At 38.8% G+C, this 16,621-nt stretch overlaps 3 protein-coding genes across 6 annotated transcripts; 1 reads left to right on the forward strand and 2 right to left on the reverse strand.

Moving 5' to 3' along the window:
* Nucleotides 1-8,086: 8,086 nt before the first annotated feature.
* LOC111074422 (ER membrane protein complex subunit 10) lies at nucleotides 8,087-9,157 on the reverse strand. The gene is made up of 4 exons (XM_022367194.2): nucleotides 9,046-9,157; nucleotides 8,823-8,990; nucleotides 8,315-8,698; nucleotides 8,087-8,253 (listed from the first exon to the last, which is right to left on the reverse strand). Exons 1-4 carry the CDS (start codon nucleotides 9,094-9,096, stop codon nucleotides 8,182-8,184), a joined length of 675 nt encoding a protein of 224 aa, XP_022222886.1. The 5' UTR covers nucleotides 9,097-9,157; the 3' UTR covers nucleotides 8,087-8,181.
* A 1,123-nt stretch (nucleotides 9,158-10,280) lies between these two features.
* LOC111074420 (structural maintenance of chromosomes protein 5) lies at nucleotides 10,281-15,200 on the reverse strand. Of its 4 annotated transcripts, XM_041592174.1 has the most exons (16): nucleotides 15,003-15,185; nucleotides 14,538-14,910; nucleotides 14,304-14,482; nucleotides 13,996-14,242; nucleotides 13,826-13,924; nucleotides 13,376-13,765; nucleotides 12,979-13,023; nucleotides 12,582-12,790; nucleotides 12,335-12,498; nucleotides 11,940-12,272; nucleotides 11,664-11,881; nucleotides 11,376-11,600; nucleotides 11,091-11,315; nucleotides 10,865-11,022; nucleotides 10,688-10,805; nucleotides 10,281-10,542 (listed from the first exon to the last, which is right to left on the reverse strand). In XM_041592174.1, exons 1-16 carry the CDS (start codon nucleotides 15,074-15,076, stop codon nucleotides 10,432-10,434), a joined length of 3,168 nt encoding a protein of 1,055 aa, XP_041448108.1. In that variant the 5' UTR covers nucleotides 15,077-15,185; the 3' UTR covers nucleotides 10,281-10,431. The 4 variants fall into 4 exon arrangements, with proteins under 4 accessions (XP_041448108.1, XP_041448109.1, XP_041448110.1 ...); XM_041592175.1 differs by lacking the exon at nucleotides 12,979-13,023 and having other exon boundaries at nucleotides 10,282-10,542; nucleotides 15,003-15,184; XM_041592176.1 differs by lacking the exon at nucleotides 10,281-10,542 and having other exon boundaries at nucleotides 10,713-10,805; nucleotides 11,101-11,315; nucleotides 15,003-15,197.
* A 559-nt stretch (nucleotides 15,201-15,759) lies between these two features.
* Nucleotides 15,760-16,552, forward strand: LOC111081915 (growth arrest and DNA damage-inducible proteins-interacting protein 1). The gene has a single exon (XM_022378075.2). It carries the CDS (start codon nucleotides 15,821-15,823, stop codon nucleotides 16,511-16,513), a length of 693 nt encoding a protein of 230 aa, XP_022233767.2. The 5' UTR covers nucleotides 15,760-15,820; the 3' UTR covers nucleotides 16,514-16,552.
* Nucleotides 16,553-16,621: the final 69 nt, after the last annotated feature.

Here is a 16,621-nt window from a genome sequence, read left to right on the forward strand (position 1 = left end):
TTTACAAAAGAGGTTCCAATGCGACTGGAGCGCTGTTGGCGTCGTCTCGTGTCCTCGTAGTCTGAAACAACTTCCGTATCTCCTTTGTGGTTTTCGGCCAAAGGATTTTCCAAGCTTACATTCGGGAGTTCGAGTTGGTGTGGAGTGGTGGGGGGACGGGAGGGGAGCGGACGGTATCCAAGACCCAGCCTTTGGCTATGTACTACCCGGGGGTGTATGTGTATGCATGCAGCTTCTGTTGGTCACATACCATGCCATACCATGCCGTCCGCTACGTCCAAATATACCCAAGATAGCGCGCAGCTTTTCAAACATGCAGCTCTACTCTACAGTGTACAGTGTACAGTGAACAGTACATACATCCGTGTACATGGCAGGAGAGTATCGTACCTGTGCCAGTACATACATACATCCATATGTACATACATACATACATACATAAATACATACTCGTACGCATAGCATGCAGTGTCGGTGGGGAGCTGCTGCTGCTGCTGCTGCTGTTGGGGAGTTGGCGACTCCCTGGACGCGTGTACATGCGTACTTTTGAGATTCAGTTTCGGATGCGGAGGACACACAATCTTCGTCCACGGGCCAATATCTCCCGAGGAAATACAACTTTACTCTCGTTCCAGGCGAAACCCGAGAGCCCTCGAGACAGCCAAATGTGTCATGTGGCCGCCTTCCATGTAGTCGAAAAGTGCATAATTACACATACCAAATATGTACCGTACCTATGTACATACATATATACAATATAGTACATATAATATACAACTCCCGTTTATATTGATAGTAATGTATGAACGTATTATCCCATCCTCTAATTTCTGATATTCATGGCCTGAGGATGTGTGTACCTCTGCACACATATATATTAAGATCCTGCCTGTGTTAGAACCGTAGCTGGGGGACGGACTGCTGATGCGAACAAAGAAAAAGCACAGTTACAGTACTCTCCCCTCTGCTACTGTGTCAACACAGCAGAGCACAGCACAAGCCCCAATAGACCGCCCGAATACATATCGCTTTTGGGGATGCTGGCAGAATTTTCACGAGGCAGGCTGGCCCGGGAACGTTAGAGGCGGTTTTGTATGTACAAATCATCATTGACTCAACCCCTATTCTTATCCTCTATCTTGCTCTGCTCTCACCATCCATCTCTCTCGCTCTATTTCTCTTTGGTTTCTCTTTGGTTTCTCTCCGGGTGTTCTCTTTTTTACGGATTTACATTTTCACCCATACGTTGGTGTGTACCTCCATGGAGAGGGGAGGAGTATATTTCACTGTCGGCCACATTTAAAGGTAAGCATGAGAACTGACATTACTTTCATCATACTCGTAGCTTAAAAACCGATGCAACAAAACAAACAAAAAAGAACCCTCAACAGATGCATCAAATAATTTGAAAAAATTATAATATTTTCGTTAAATTTTAATTTTGAATAGTTCATTTTAGTTTTATTCATAATAAAGAACCATTTCTGGTCGCAGTTTAAGGCAAAGTTTAATAAAGTTAAGATTAGAAAATCGTTTTTGTAACATAAGACATTTCAACAGACTAAATTTAAATTATTTCTCTTCCCAATGTAGCGATGTCAAGATTATACAAGATCGTCGAACTGCAAGGAGAGATTAACTCTGTCTCTTCGTTTTAGGCCTTCATACACGTAGATTTATTTAGTGAATAAATATGTTAATCAAAATAATAAGAAATGAGAAAAGGTTTGTTTTCCACAGCAATACTTGTAGGAATGTATTCATTATTAATTAATCATCTCCAGCAGGTCGTACTTAAGAGATTGCCCTGCATTGGGGTTGTCGATGGCCTAAATGCTTGCCGCATCATTAGCCAGCCCCGCAACAGAAGAGCAATCGAGAATAGATTAGTATTTAATGGCTTTTATATATTTATACAAAACAAAAACCAAACGAAAAAATATACCATAAAATACGTTTAAATGCAATTGCATTGGAGCTGAAAGTTGGAGGCCCTTGCGGCCATCATCGGGAGTCTTGAGGCGAGGGTTTTATGTTATTTATGTAGGCGACTGCCTAGGAGCACGTGCGTCCCAGTTCCAGTCCCAGACACTCTCGAGTGCGACCTCACGAGCGCATTTTGGGTTCATACGAGGAGAAGACCTGTATATGGGATTTTGAAATCATATATTTATATTTCCACTAATTCATTTTTAATAATTTGTTTGGTTCTGTAGCTCGTTGGTCATCACGCCCCGCGCTTGTGTGTTAATTATCGACTTGGACTTGGACTCTCGAGTATTCGAGGCGGAGAGGCCAGAGAGGAATTGTATGCTGGCGGTCAGTCGGCAAGATGAACGAGTAGGGCCACGCATTTCAGTGCATTCTGCAGGAGCAGGTCTCCTCTTGGGCGATACAGATTCGGGGTTAAGATCATCCACTGACTTAAATAATTTATCGTGCATGTCGAGTTTCTTCGTGTCTTGTGAAGTATGCGTATGCGTATGCGTTGCCTCTTAGAATGTATAGATCCCATTTGACGTTATCTCCATGGACTCATTAATGATTATAGCTGGTGCATAGCCTGGGAAGATTCATCATTGCAACCATAATGCAATTATTATCTTATAAATGCTTCAAACATTTTACTAACGCATTTTTGTTTCTCTAACTGCTGATGTCAATGCCAGAAATCGAATACGAACATTTTTATGGGTCTCTCGCCATCCCTCCTGAGATATGCAGCCATCCAGACGAAGGTGGAGCTTAAGGTGTAGTACAAGACACGCTAAGCATGCGCAACATTCCCCACAGAAGGACGTACTTGCGGCTGCCACTGCTCCGCGCCGCTCCACTCCTTCTTCTTCATGGCTTCTTGGCAGCCGGGCACTAGCAGCCAGGCAGCCTACCAGCCTCTACCAGAATCGTGCTACACTTGGCGAAATCCGTCCAGATTGCAGAAAGGAGGAGTAGCTCACATAGCGCAAGGGTCCACATCCAGCCAATGACCACAAGCAAAAGTGGGAGTTGCTATAATTGTTTAATTATAGGATTTTGCTTGCTTGACTTTGCATTTTGTGCTCATAACTTTTGCGCTGAGTTCATGTTACCTCTGTTCCACTGGGTATGCGACCATAGAGTCACATTTTGTGTACTCTTAACGATGGTCCAGTCAATATAAATTTAATTTAAATTTAATCTATTTATTTTTATTTTGTTTGCACTCTTTAATATTTAGTTTATAATAAGTATACGAATTTCTATAGTTTTTGGCTTATATTTTAGATATTCACGGACCACAACACAACGCAAGGGTGTACGAAAATCACCCAAGAACTTGAGAAGAATATATTTTATTCTTACAGTTTTGACACGGGTTGCTCTCCCCTGTTTTGTTTTTGCTTTATATTAACCTTCGCGGCGAAATCTGCAATCGCTCCAGTGCTCAAGCTTTAGAACCGGCATCGCCTCCGATCGGCCCCAGCTTCTTCCACGCCTAAGGAAACGCTGACCTGTGTCGTTATTGTCGATGTTTCTACTCTGAAAACATTCTACACCGGTGCAGACATCGTTATACATAGATCTTGCATCTAACATATGACAAAAGTAAAGCATTGGAAGTGTACTTTGGCACTTTAGCAGCAAACCAGCAAGACGTTCGAATGCATCCAGTATCCCAGTTGGGAGTACAATGGCTCCCTCGCCATTGGAAAGCAACGAAAACAAATTCCTAACATATTTGCCGATCTCTGCTCGTCAATGACTGCCGTTGCAGCAGCAGTGCACCCTTTTCTTTGGTCGTGTACAGAAAATTATGAACACTAGCCCGTGCCAGACTCGACGCCGGTATTTCTGCCTCATCTCTTAATGGAGCCCTGCCTTCGGGCGGTCATGTGCAATCTTGCAAGACTTTTGCAGCCGCTTATAAATGAGCTTCTACGAACGACCAGAGCCGAAGCGAGCCTTCGATGGGAGGGGGGGAACGGAACACTTGAAGCCTGCCCGCGTTGTGTTGCGTTGCGTTGCGACATATAAAAGTTTCAGCCTATAATTGCTCAAAATCTGTGGTCCAGTCCGAGGACAATCGACGAGGACAAACCAGTCTGTCATAACACCCACAATAACCCGTCATCGCCCCTGAATATTCGCCCAGACAAAAATTTAGTAGCAGGATTCGGCGCAATCTAACATCGTAAAACGCCACTAACAGCGGGTCCAGGGTACGGGGTAGGAGGTCCAGCGTTCAGGGAAATATCCATGTATCCATGGGTATGGTATGAGAGGAACGCGCGTTTGTGCCTTGTGGGCGAGCACTCGATGCGGGGCTCGCTCGCTGGCTCGTTCGGGCAATGCGATGCGATGCCAAGACGTGAAATTGATGGGCAGTTTCTACTATACCTTGAATACTTCAGACGTGACGTGAATAATGCGCACGATAAGGATCTCAAATACCTTCTTTTGAGCGCAGTACATGCAAATTTTGAAGATTATTCGCCGATTACCAGCAGTTAAAGTGATTTGGAGTATACTCCGTCTGTATGGATGTGTGTCTGTATAGAAAATAATGGTACACATTTATGTACGATATTCCTTTAAGGAATTCAGTTTTATGAATTATGTTACAATTCTAACCAATATGAATATTTCAAACAGAATATAAATTAGCCCTTCAGAAAATTCGATTACCAGACATCTCTGTATACTCCTACTACATAGGGATGTACTGATGGCACATACTCACAAAAGGGCTTAATTATTGGTTTCCACCCTAAATTAAGGTAGAAATTTATGACCCTATAAAGCACATATCGAAATGGGTAACAAGCAGCACTAGGAACTGGGATTTTTTTTTTTACACAAATCAGATATTTTTTTACATATTTGAACATCTGAGACCGAGCAGAGCGATTGGGTATATTTTTAAGGCAAACGCACTGAAGTCTATTTCCTCATAAACAAATCCTTTCAACTTTCCCTTTATTAAATATATACAACCAAGCCATTGAACTCCCAACCTAATTTGAAATTCAATTCCTTTTTGAAATTTATTCCACAATCTGGAAAAAATAATATTTTCGTTGATAGGGAGAAATCTGATTGATTGGAAGGATGAAATCATAGGTCAAAGGCAGATTGTTATGGGCTTATAAATTGGTATCCCTCGGATTGATTGTCTTAAGAAACCCCCAGTATACGCCTCTTCTTTATATGTAAATTGAGTCTTTATATCTTATAAATAGAACCTGCCAGAATAGTCGTAATAATATCTTTCGCAAAACTGTGTCCCGGAAAATGGCGCACTTGTGGCAACGTTTCCTAAAGGGATTATCTCGATAATAATAAACCGCGCCGCCCCGCATAAGTCCGCAATTGGCTTTCCCATGACCAAACAGTATTTACTCGAGTGCATAAGCCTCTTGCCTGCCTATTGTGGCACCATGAATGTGTGGGCAGTAAAAGAACAATTGTTTTCGGGCATGAAATTCAAATACAAACAGAGCGAACAATGCCGTTTATGAACCTGTCAATCCTAAATTGAATTGGGATTGTGTAAACTTGGATTGAGCATTGATGGGTACGCAGCATTGACTGAATGCTCATACTCCTGCTCCTGCTTCTGCTCCTGCTCGTATCGATACGCTTGTTTAATCACTCTACTCACACACGGGCTCTGAATTGGCGCCATCTGCTAACTTGTTACAAATTTAATACCCATGAATACATATCCGTATGGGAATATTTGTACAAATACTTGCATTATTGTACTGCTGTATTCCGTATGCCTATATACTGACTGAGCCTCTCTCTCAGCTCCAAATGTATATTCTATTGAAGAATTATTGTCTTCACAGGCACTCTCGTATGATGTAAAACCAAACAAAGAAGTTGCATTTTACGGATACGATTTTAATCATTCAAAGATATACAAAAGTATAAATACATATACGCCAGTACGAAACCATCGGCTAATTGGGGGTGTAATACTGCCAGTCCAGTGCGGTGCTGCTCCGATTGAACACACCCCTCAAGTGTGGTGTGGTATTTATCGGGTTTAAATATGGGCCAAAGGTAACACATTAGCATGAACAATTTAAGTAATTGTAAGTCCTGCGCCACCCTGCCCTGTCGTCTCCGCAGTGGATTCGGCCAATTTGGAATCGCATGCGGACTCAAAGGCTAAAAAGTGTATATTTTTTAATGACCGGCTTGGGCGATTGGTCTGGGTATGGGTATGGATGGATGGGTTGGTATGTCAACACTTGACAAGTGCACCGGGACGAAATACTTTATTAGGCCTGTGTATCGTGTACCGCAGTTCAACCCATAATTCAACGACATTGTTAATGTCGCCCAAATGAGAAAAGTATGAAGGTTGACAGATTGCGTAGGACGATGACGAGAATTTTGACAGATGGCTCTTTTCCAACTCTGCTTTTTGATCTAGCTATTTTTTTGTGTTTAAATTTAAAAGTGTTTTGTTTTGTTATCCTTGAATGCGCCTTGTTTAGCAAATAGATAATTTAAATTTAACAGAAAAAGGGTGACGTTGCGGATTAAACGGCACGGCACGTGAAATGTAACAATTTAAACAAGAACCCATTGTTAAATGTCTGTCAATATAGGAGTATTGGCAGATTATCTCGATGGCGTAGTGCAATTAAGTTCTTCGCATTAGGGGGAACAAATCTAGAAAGCTACCTTGGAGAGACTTTATGGTAATCAATATCATAACTTCCTTGGGCGTAAATTATGGGGTTACCACATGTTTGGTTTGGTTTGCCTGAATTTTGCGGGTAGAAATAAAACGAGCACGGGCAAGGCGGGCCGAGTCGTTTTTTACACCACTGAGGGCGTTCCTGGCCGCTGAAGAAATTCGGGTATCGACAAATTGTCACGTAGCCCTCACCGCACTGATAGGCAACATCGTCAAAATTATTTTTTAGCACTCGTTGAGGGGGGACTTGGACTCGGACTGGGACTCGGACTCGGACTCACACTAACACTCACAACCGGGGCACCTTCTCTGGGAAAAGCGCCAGGAAATTGTAATTACAATTTTGTGTTGCAACCACTCGGCACGCAGCGTACTCAAGCCCAATTCGGGGTGGCGTGGCCCGTGGTTAAGCGAGCGTGTAATTTACAATTCTCTCTGGTTGCCCACTCCGTTTACTGTCTACAAACGTTTTAATTATGGTTTATTTTACATTTCGACTTGGATTAAACGTACGCAGTATACTTGTGGCATGTGCAAAAAAGATCTTAGGTTAAATATACAATATATTTACCAGGTAATATACATGTAAGAAGACCGTATCATATTATAGAAGAAAGACAAATAAAAAATGAATGCGAGAGCTAGCTGCCGAAGATTATATGCTCCTAGAAGTCCCTCCCTTGACTCCATTACCATTCAATCAACACAGCCCCTGGACCCATCCTTCACAACATTCTCTTGGTTACCACGTTTAACTGATAGTTAAAAATTCTAGCAAGATTTTGTGGTCTGATTTTGATAAAATCGTAGGGAGAAATGTAAAAACCAATTTCCTTTTCATGAAATAATATTATTGTACATACGTTGAACACAAAATTGCGTTTAGAAAGCTTTAAAACGGAGTCTAGCTTAAGTATAAACAGACAGACAGGACTATATTGACTCGGATTTATATAGCTCGGATATAAATACGTCGTAGATGTTTCCTTTTGTGCCTTACAATCATCTGGTCAATTTTACAATACCTTTATTCTCACAAGTCCCCAGAACCCCCCACAACTTCTTTAAGTAAACATTTTTCTAGTATGCTAAACATATGTATGATTATGTTTGTATGTATAACTACAGTACTTTTTTCTACGCAAACAATTTTAATTTTTTCCGTACCCCTGTTGGAAATACCAACTTTTCTTTTGAAGTCTCGAATATCGCCTATTGCTAGTTATATAGAGTAATATAACAGTAATATATATTATTATTATAATGTATATTCCATGTCCCTGCCGAAAAGACTTTCAACTATTGTTTGTGATGTTTGTAAAATGAAAAGTTGCCATTTAGTATTTATCTTTAGAATGTAGAAGATAAGACGTTGCCAGCAAGGGGCACGTATTCATAATTTGCCAATTTATTACTTAGCATGAATTAATTAATACAGAATTGTCTAGGATGTTTATTTAAATTGTGAACATTAATTACATGATTTATTATTTAGCTCCGTCTTGGTTTGTGGCTCCAGAAATGAATACCAATAGCACTACAGGAACGATATACATCCACTAAAACCAAAACAAAAATTATTGATTTGCGTTGTTATCAATTCGTACGGTTTAAGCTTACATATTTGGCAAAGAATCCTCGGTTATCACGAACTTCACCGCGATCCCTGGCCTCGCGCTCACGCTCGACCTTTTGAATAAAGCCAGCTGTATCTGGTACGGGAGCTAGCTCGGCATGACGGATCAACACATCGGTGTTAAAGTGCGTTTCCTCCAAGTTATTTATTTCTTCACTTGTGCAGCCGTCGGCACTGGGCAATGCATCTTGAGAAGCAGTAACACCGGTAACATATCCAGAAGGATCTAGTGATATCCACAGTACATCGTTCAGATGAGCTTGCAGCAAGCTGCAGGCCTTGTTGGATGTAATGAAGCGGGTCTTGCTGCCGTTGGGATATACCACAGTTGCCTTCAAGCGGTAGAATTCATTTTGTTTCGCGAGAGCCTAAAATATAAGATAATGAAATTAGATGTGCAATTGGTTTACCCTGGGGTCGCCAAATTTCATAGACCTTCATGTTGTATGTACGTATATATGTATGACTGCCGGTCAGCAAAGTTTTACTTGCCTTTAAAGCGTCCAGTTCTCCAGGTGTCAACGGAAGTTGGGCTACGTTGGACAAGCCCGAATTAAGACTAGGAATTGTAACATTTCCGCGGAAAGAAAATTCGTCCGAGTTGGATGCTAGCGCATGATGGAGCTCCACGGTAATCCAGCTGTCATGTTCCAGAAAGCACTATGCAGAAAATTTAGTTATTTTAAATGGCATATTGATGCATATGTATTATTACCCATCCATTAGCGACGATGCTTAGCAAAACGAGAATAGCACTTAAATTCATCCTAAAAATGTTACGTTTATTTTATTAATTGTAATTTAGTGATGGTTATTCATGACATAAAGAAAATAAATCAGATATCGATAGTATACATATATCGAATAGTGACGACAGTAAATAATCGCGGCTGCAAGTGATAGGAATAGGAAAAAAATATTAATTTAAATTTATAAATTAAATGTTGTTAGCGTTGGTGATTTTTCCGTTCAGAATGAAATCAACGATTAAAACGATTATGATGGGTTGATCATAACAAACTCACGTAATAAATACCTTGCTGGAACTATTGATGCAGAAAAATAAAATCATTTTAATGATGCGAATCGGTTGATAATAGCTACTTAATATACAACTTATATATTGTATAATTTATTTTTAGAAACAATTTTCATCAATCTACCTACCTTGTCATTCATAGTACATGGTTTTCATTTTTGATTCTCGGGAGTTCTCTTTTGCACTATTCCCTTGTGCCCCTGGCTGTCGACGGTTGAAGAGAATAAAGCTCAGACTAATGAAAGCCAGAACGTACTTTATATATTTAATTGCACTTCACGCATTTGTATATAGTTTTATTTACTTGTATTAAAGTAGGAATATAGTAAGCCAGTGGTTTTTACTCTCATTATGTTGGGACTTAGTAGGCCAGTAGAAGATTTATTAATACGGCTGTATAGCAATAACTGCTGATCTAAAAAATCCCAACTATAATGGGTGCACACAAATATTCAAATTGATTTATAGTTAACGTCTTATAGTTGGACCTCGCGTTTGAAGCTTAACTGACAAACTGAATGAATTTTACATCATCTTTTATACTAACCATTGAGCAATCGTCAATTATATCATATTATTTTTACAAATTATTATAGTATAGGTGTATATACAGCATGATTGTATCAAGTATTCATATGCTAAGATAAAGGAAAACTCAAGTTGTAATAAGATATTGTTGCTTTACTACAATCTTCAAATGAAGCCAACGTAAAACTCAAGTATGCAAAACGTTGTGCATCATTGCATTTCAGTTTATCAATCAGACTTTCAAAGGCCTCGTAGTATAGAGTCAAATCAGTTTAGTTAGAAATAGCAATATGGTCAGTCGTGGGAAATCTTCAATACGTCGAAAAATTATAATTATAATGGTACTGTGGTCTACCATCTACCATCTACATCTATGTCGTACAAATTCATTTACAAACTTATCTATGCTTGGAAGTAAACCAGATTCAAAGATATTTCAGTTTAATATTTGCAATAATAAAACATAGCTTTTCAGTTCAAGTTGATTTCCATATTTCTTTCGCTGATTACAAAATATTCAACATTAATCAATAATCAATTATCCATTGGAGCGATCGATGGAAACTTCAAGTTTTCCGAAACTGTTTGTGAATTGTACACAACAGCTACGCACAGTTTTTCATTATATTCTAGATCGCACAGCAGCTGAAAATAAAGAAAAAATGGAATATATATTTCTTTGGTTTTAATTGTCCGGTATTTCTTAATTTTGGTGCGAACTTTTTTCAATGGACAATTATAAAAGAACGCACATCCTGATCACCTATGCTTCTTAATAATGTTTACATACCTTCGGCGTAACAAAAAGGTATTGAGCCGATCCAGGCTTGGTGGCTTCCCTTAATAGTAGATTAAAAATGTTACGTTCATTTTTAGCGTCCATGCCTTGGTTTATTTCATCGACGCATCTTTAAAATATATATTAATTTAAAATTCGAATCTTTGACTTCATTTGTAAAATAATTACCTGAATGGCACGTGAGTAACATGTTGCAAAGCTAACGAGTAAACTGCTATGGAAACTGCTCGCTCGCCACCAGATTGAATGAACTTGTCCAAAGTCTGTAGTGGGGTATTTTTTCTGAACTGAACCAATATTTGGATGCCATATGTGTCAAAGTCGTACTAAAAATACAAAATTTTGAAAATTTTAAGAATGTACGAAAGTATTTTAAAAAAAGTGTATGCTATACTGGATCTGACTCGGACAGGTTTATCTCTCCCACGTAGTCGATGGATTCCATGAATTCGCCAAACTTAATGTTGATAGTACCTATTAAGTCGTTCAATTTAGGTTTCCATTTTTCGTATAACGCAGACATTTCGGTTTCGATTGTTTTTACATTGTGCGACGATACTTGAATTAGTTCCTCAAGGGACTTTGCCTCGTTTTGCAGCTCATTGAAATCTTTGATTGTCTAAAAATAATCTCATTAAATATTGAATTTAAGTAAATTGAATGCACACAGTCAACTTACATCAGAATTTTTGTTTTGTATGCACTCAAATCTCGCCTGGTGGTCGTTTATTGCTTCGCGAACTTCATTGATATCCATACTCTCCATATTATGAAATTCGTTTTTAAATGGGAATGTCGAATCGGTTGGAAGCAAATTGTTGCACCGCAGTTTAATTTCGCATATTTTCTTTTGGTTCTCCCGCGTCTGACCTTCGTACAGCTCCGACAGTTGGTTTACTTTTCTCTAATAATGTAATTAAAATTTAATTTGCTGTTATTATTGTGTATTTAGTATTTTACCACATACCTTTGATGATCTTAACATTTCCTCCATATTCTTAAGTGAATCGGTTTGACTTTCCTGTTGTTGCATGTGAACGGCTTCCATTGCTTTTGTCAATATCATTTCACACAAACACTTGCCTATTTGTTCCGAATTTTTGACTAGTCTCTCCTCGGCATCTAGCATTTTCTTCATATTTATAAGCAGAGTGTCGCATGCTTGCTTTTTTATTGAATCCAATGCTAAATGTGTTTCCATTAAGTAAAATGTGAATCGGTTTGCATAGATATATTTACTCACAATTGGACGTTTCATTAAGCCTTTGAAATTTTTTCAAAAGGTTTTCTATTTCGCCTTTAATTTGATTCACATACGACAGCTTATGTTCGACCGTTTGCTTTTTTTCAGCTATTTCTTTACGATTTGCCTGCAAACGTTCGAAGTCTGAATCGAGTAATGTAATTGCATTTCGAAGTCTGTCTCGTTGTACGACAACTTCGGAATACTGCCTTTGAAGCGCTTCCAGTTGCTGCGTATCAACCGCAATCAGTTGATTTTTTCCTTGTATTGAGCTTTCAGTTAGCATTAAGTCAGGCCGGTATCTGGATGTTGTTATCATGAACTTCTTGTTGCCTAGAAATTACCATATTTTAGTTAGTAAAAGTAGGGCCATTGTGACCATCTTTCGTACTTACCTCCAAAATATACGCGAATTTGCTTTGGAATGGATGATGTATGATTGCTCACGGCGTCTGTGCCGATGGGAATATTATGGATTGAGTATGACGAGCACAGTTTGTTGATTATGGGTGCTGGTCCTGTGACTAGATCAACTAGATACGAGTGAAATCCCAAGGGTCTGTTTAGAAATGAAAGAATATTGCAATCGATATACAATGGATATACATATGTATGTATTTTGCTAATAGGAGGCTGGCTTACCGCAGTGTACTTCTAGATACAGTGGGACTATATGAGCATGTATCAGCTGGTGCGCAGTGTATAATATTCACATCTAACTTCTGCTTCACACATAGTTCGTTGATCAGATCAGACATATCCCCTTTGTCCTCACACGCAAATGCAAACAGGTCCCGCTGTCTTACCACATTCTCCAAATATTTCGCTGCATCGTCACTTTCTATTGATAACTGAAATGACGATTGTGGATAAAACCAAACACTAGTAGTTTTTCTTACTGACTGATCCATCGAATGGTTCATCGAAGGAAATATATGTTTTAGTGCTTTGATATTCTTTCCCTGCCTATGTATGTATGAAGTTTCCCTTCTTGCTTCTACAGATTTTTAGACTCGCGCATAAAGGTGCGCTGTCTTACCACACTCTCCAAGTACATCGCGGCGTCCTTGCTTTCCAATAAGAACTGAAATGACGAGGGTGGAGCAAACAAAATACTAGTCACTAAGATTTATTTTTCGACTGATCCATAGAATGGTTCATCGAAGGAATGTATGTTTTAGTTTATTTGGTATGGAGTTTCCCTTTTTGTTTCTAGAGATCTTTAGACTGATGGTCTCTGTCCGTGTCAATTGAGACGAATCGGATCAGCGTCATTCCCATGACTGCGCACTGGTGGTACAATGGTATAAGTAGCATATAAAAAAAGCGCCAGACAGAAAAGGGATGTGAGTGCTGATGAAAGGTGTTAAAACCAGTATATTAATCGAAACACTAAAACAAACCCTTCTGCAAAAATATACAACAAATATAATTACCTCAAATATCATGGGATCATAAATTTTTAATTTATATTTGTGCCTATTTTGATCAACCCAATTCATAGCAGCAACCAAATTTGGTTGTGTTCGGCTCAGCTCCTGCTTCTTTTGTGTTTTCACATTTTTTAGTCTCTCCATCTTATTTTTCAATGCTGTAATTTCCGGAATCTTTTCATCATTCAGAGCGCTCTCTAGTTTTCGTCGTTTATTAAGCTGATCCATTGCCTTTTTGTTAATATTATTAAACGATTCTTTATGATTTTCCAATTCGGCCATCATTTCGGACTTGTTCTTGTTTAATTCTGTTAGCTCTTGATTTTTAGCATCTATCAGAAGTTTTACTTTTTCGGCTTCTGCTACAGATTGCGTTATTCTTTTTTCTTCGTGCTATTAAAGGTACAATTATTTAAACAAGCAATTTATAAATTATATAAAAATTTTACCAACCACATATGCTGATCTATTGTGTAACATTTCTTGCTTCAAATTATCCAATTCACCTATGATAACATTTTTGGCAACCTCCGACTGATTTAAAGACCGTATCTGAAAGGAATATCACACATTATTCTTTGAACTAAATTTGCAACTATTATTAGTCGATGTGTAACAATTACCGCGTTTAAGCAAGCATTCCTTAGATCTGCTCTTTTCTTTTCGATCTGTTCCGCCGCTTGCTTGTGCTTGTTGTAGCTGATTTCCTCTTTCTTACAATTCATTTTTTCTGTCTCCAATTGTTGTTTTAATTCAGCAGCCTTTTCTGAGGTCTTCTGAACCTCAAGCCATATTTTCATTATTTTCAATATGTTCACCTTTCGATTTATTTCCTCGCCTTCACGAAATTGCTCAACAGAAAATTTTAACCTAGAAGTTGTATAGCAAAGCATTCGAATTTTAAGTTATTTAACCATTATAGTGTTCTTACTGTTCCAAGCGGTGTTGTTTCTTCTGCAACTTTATTTTTTGTTTTTCACGATCACCAGCAGACCAATTCTGCTTGGAACGCATCTCTCTCAACAGAGAAAAATTATTTGTTAGGTCATTGTCACATATGGAAGCTATTGTGTTCGAAAGCAGCTCTTGTGGATTCATTTTCGAAAAGTCCTGCGCCAGAATATAAATCAGACATGTTCAAATTACAATTCGAAGTCGTTGTTACCTGAACCCGGTCCTGTGGCATGAACTGGCACAAATTGCCGACTTGCAAGTTGTAAGAGGCCACTATGCTCTGAAAATTTTTCTTCGTCTGCTTGACATCCTTGACATAAAAACTTGATGAGCCATCAGACGTAATTACGCGGCGAAAAGCCTCCGTAGTGTTTTCTAAGCGACCGTAGATCGTAACAACAATTGTAGCCTCAGCTGCGCCGCTTTGTATGTAGTCGGCAATGCTGGCGGAGCGGTCGAGCAAAGTTGGTTCGGCGCCCAGGCCTATCATTATTGCTGAGACAATTGTAGACTTTCCGCTGCCATTGGGCCCAGTCAATACATTCAGGTATAATTTGGGACAATAAGTCACCTCGTTGTAGGACCTGCCAAACAAAAGAACATTCTGCTCTCACCGACTAACTGTGTGTATGGAATAGGCATATGTCAGGACATTTCTGCTCACCACTGTACTTACACGAAATTTTTCACATAAACGGATTTAATCCTTCCCACCAATTTTTCTTGACTCAATGGCGTTTCTTGCTGCATGTTGAAGTGTATTCAATCGTATTTATAACATTGATTTTAAAAACTTCTGCTTGCCTTGCGCGCTTTACTTTGAGTGTTGCATGTATGTAGAATCTAGATATGTGCACTACATAGATATCGGCACACGCATTAAAAAAATACCCGTGTTCAGGCTTTTGCTTTTGATTTGGAAGTAGTTTTGTTCTGTTGTAGGAAATAATATTAGGAATAATATTTTAAAATAGTTTAATAGAATAGAGAAATGGTGAAAATATAATTCCATTATAAAGTACGTTTTGAAATATATTTTTCGATGATTACAGTGATGACAATGTGACCAGAGAAGTATATTGTTCACTGTATTTGTAATAATGCTTCATTAATTATTCTTACAAGTTTCGCCTTGGTGTCGCTTATCTTAATATGTTGCACGCCGACTTTTTAAAGCGATTTGTAAATAAGCAAAATTAAATTAAAAAAAAAATAACAGCTTTAACCAGCAATATATAGTCGAACTCTTTTTAATTTTATTATTTATGATTTTTCATATACAACAGCTTGACATATTATATATATATATATATATCCACGCAAAATCAAATCTATCAAATCCATTAAATGAAAAGCAGTGAGTAGAGTACCCTCATCATTCATTGTCAAATATCGATATGCATCAGAAATTTGATTGCGATAACCGGTCTATCAACACGTTGTTGCATCCCTAATGTGGCTAAATTGTACACATAGTTTTACAAATACTGCAAAATGAATTTACGTAAAATAAACGTTGTCACGAAACTTTATTCATTGCCTTTGCGTTTACAATCTTCAACCGCTTCGACTGCGGAGCTGCCGGCTTCGATCATTAATGAAAATGTGGAGGATAGCTCTGTGCTTGCACAGAAACTCAATAAATCTGGTCTACAAGAACAGCATAAAAATATTGTAATGGGTATTTTGCCGTATCGAGACGCTCAGTCTTGGATACACTTGACCGAGAAATATCAGAGAAAAGTCTATGGCCAGTACGGTGCTAAGAGCAACGTTAACCCAAAGATCTGCTTTGATTCGAGTGCAGAGAAAGAAGTTATGCAACTGGAGGCTTTCCTTAAAGCACTGGAAAAGAACCGCCTTGAGAAAGCAGAGCAAATCCAAAGAACCAATGCCCGCGATGAAGATATAGCAAAGAAACTGGATAAGCTACAGCAGTGGAAATCCGATTTGAATGCAAAGGTGGCCAAACGCGAGGCAGAGGCTGCTGCAGCGATAAAGCGAAAGGAGCGATTGGTGGAGGAGGTGCGCAGACATTTTGGATTCAAGGTGGATACGCGTGATGAGCGCTTCAAGGAGATGCTGGAGCAAAAGGAGAAGGAAGACAAGAAGAAGCAAAAGGAAGCTAAGCGAAAGGCGAAGGAGGAAAAAATGATGGCAAAACTAGTGGAGAAAACATCATCCTAAGTTAACTATATCGAGAAATAAACTAAACCATCATTAATAGTTCATGACCCTATATACTTTTTCTTTTGAAGATCATGTTCTAGTCCTATTCCTCCCACAGGAACTAAG

Source organism: Drosophila obscura, unplaced genomic scaffold (genome assembly GCF_018151105.1).
Source record: "Drosophila obscura isolate BZ-5 IFL unplaced genomic scaffold, ASM1815110v1 contig_170, whole genome shotgun sequence".
NCBI classification, from domain to species: Eukaryota; Metazoa; Arthropoda; class Insecta; order Diptera; family Drosophilidae; genus Drosophila; species Drosophila obscura.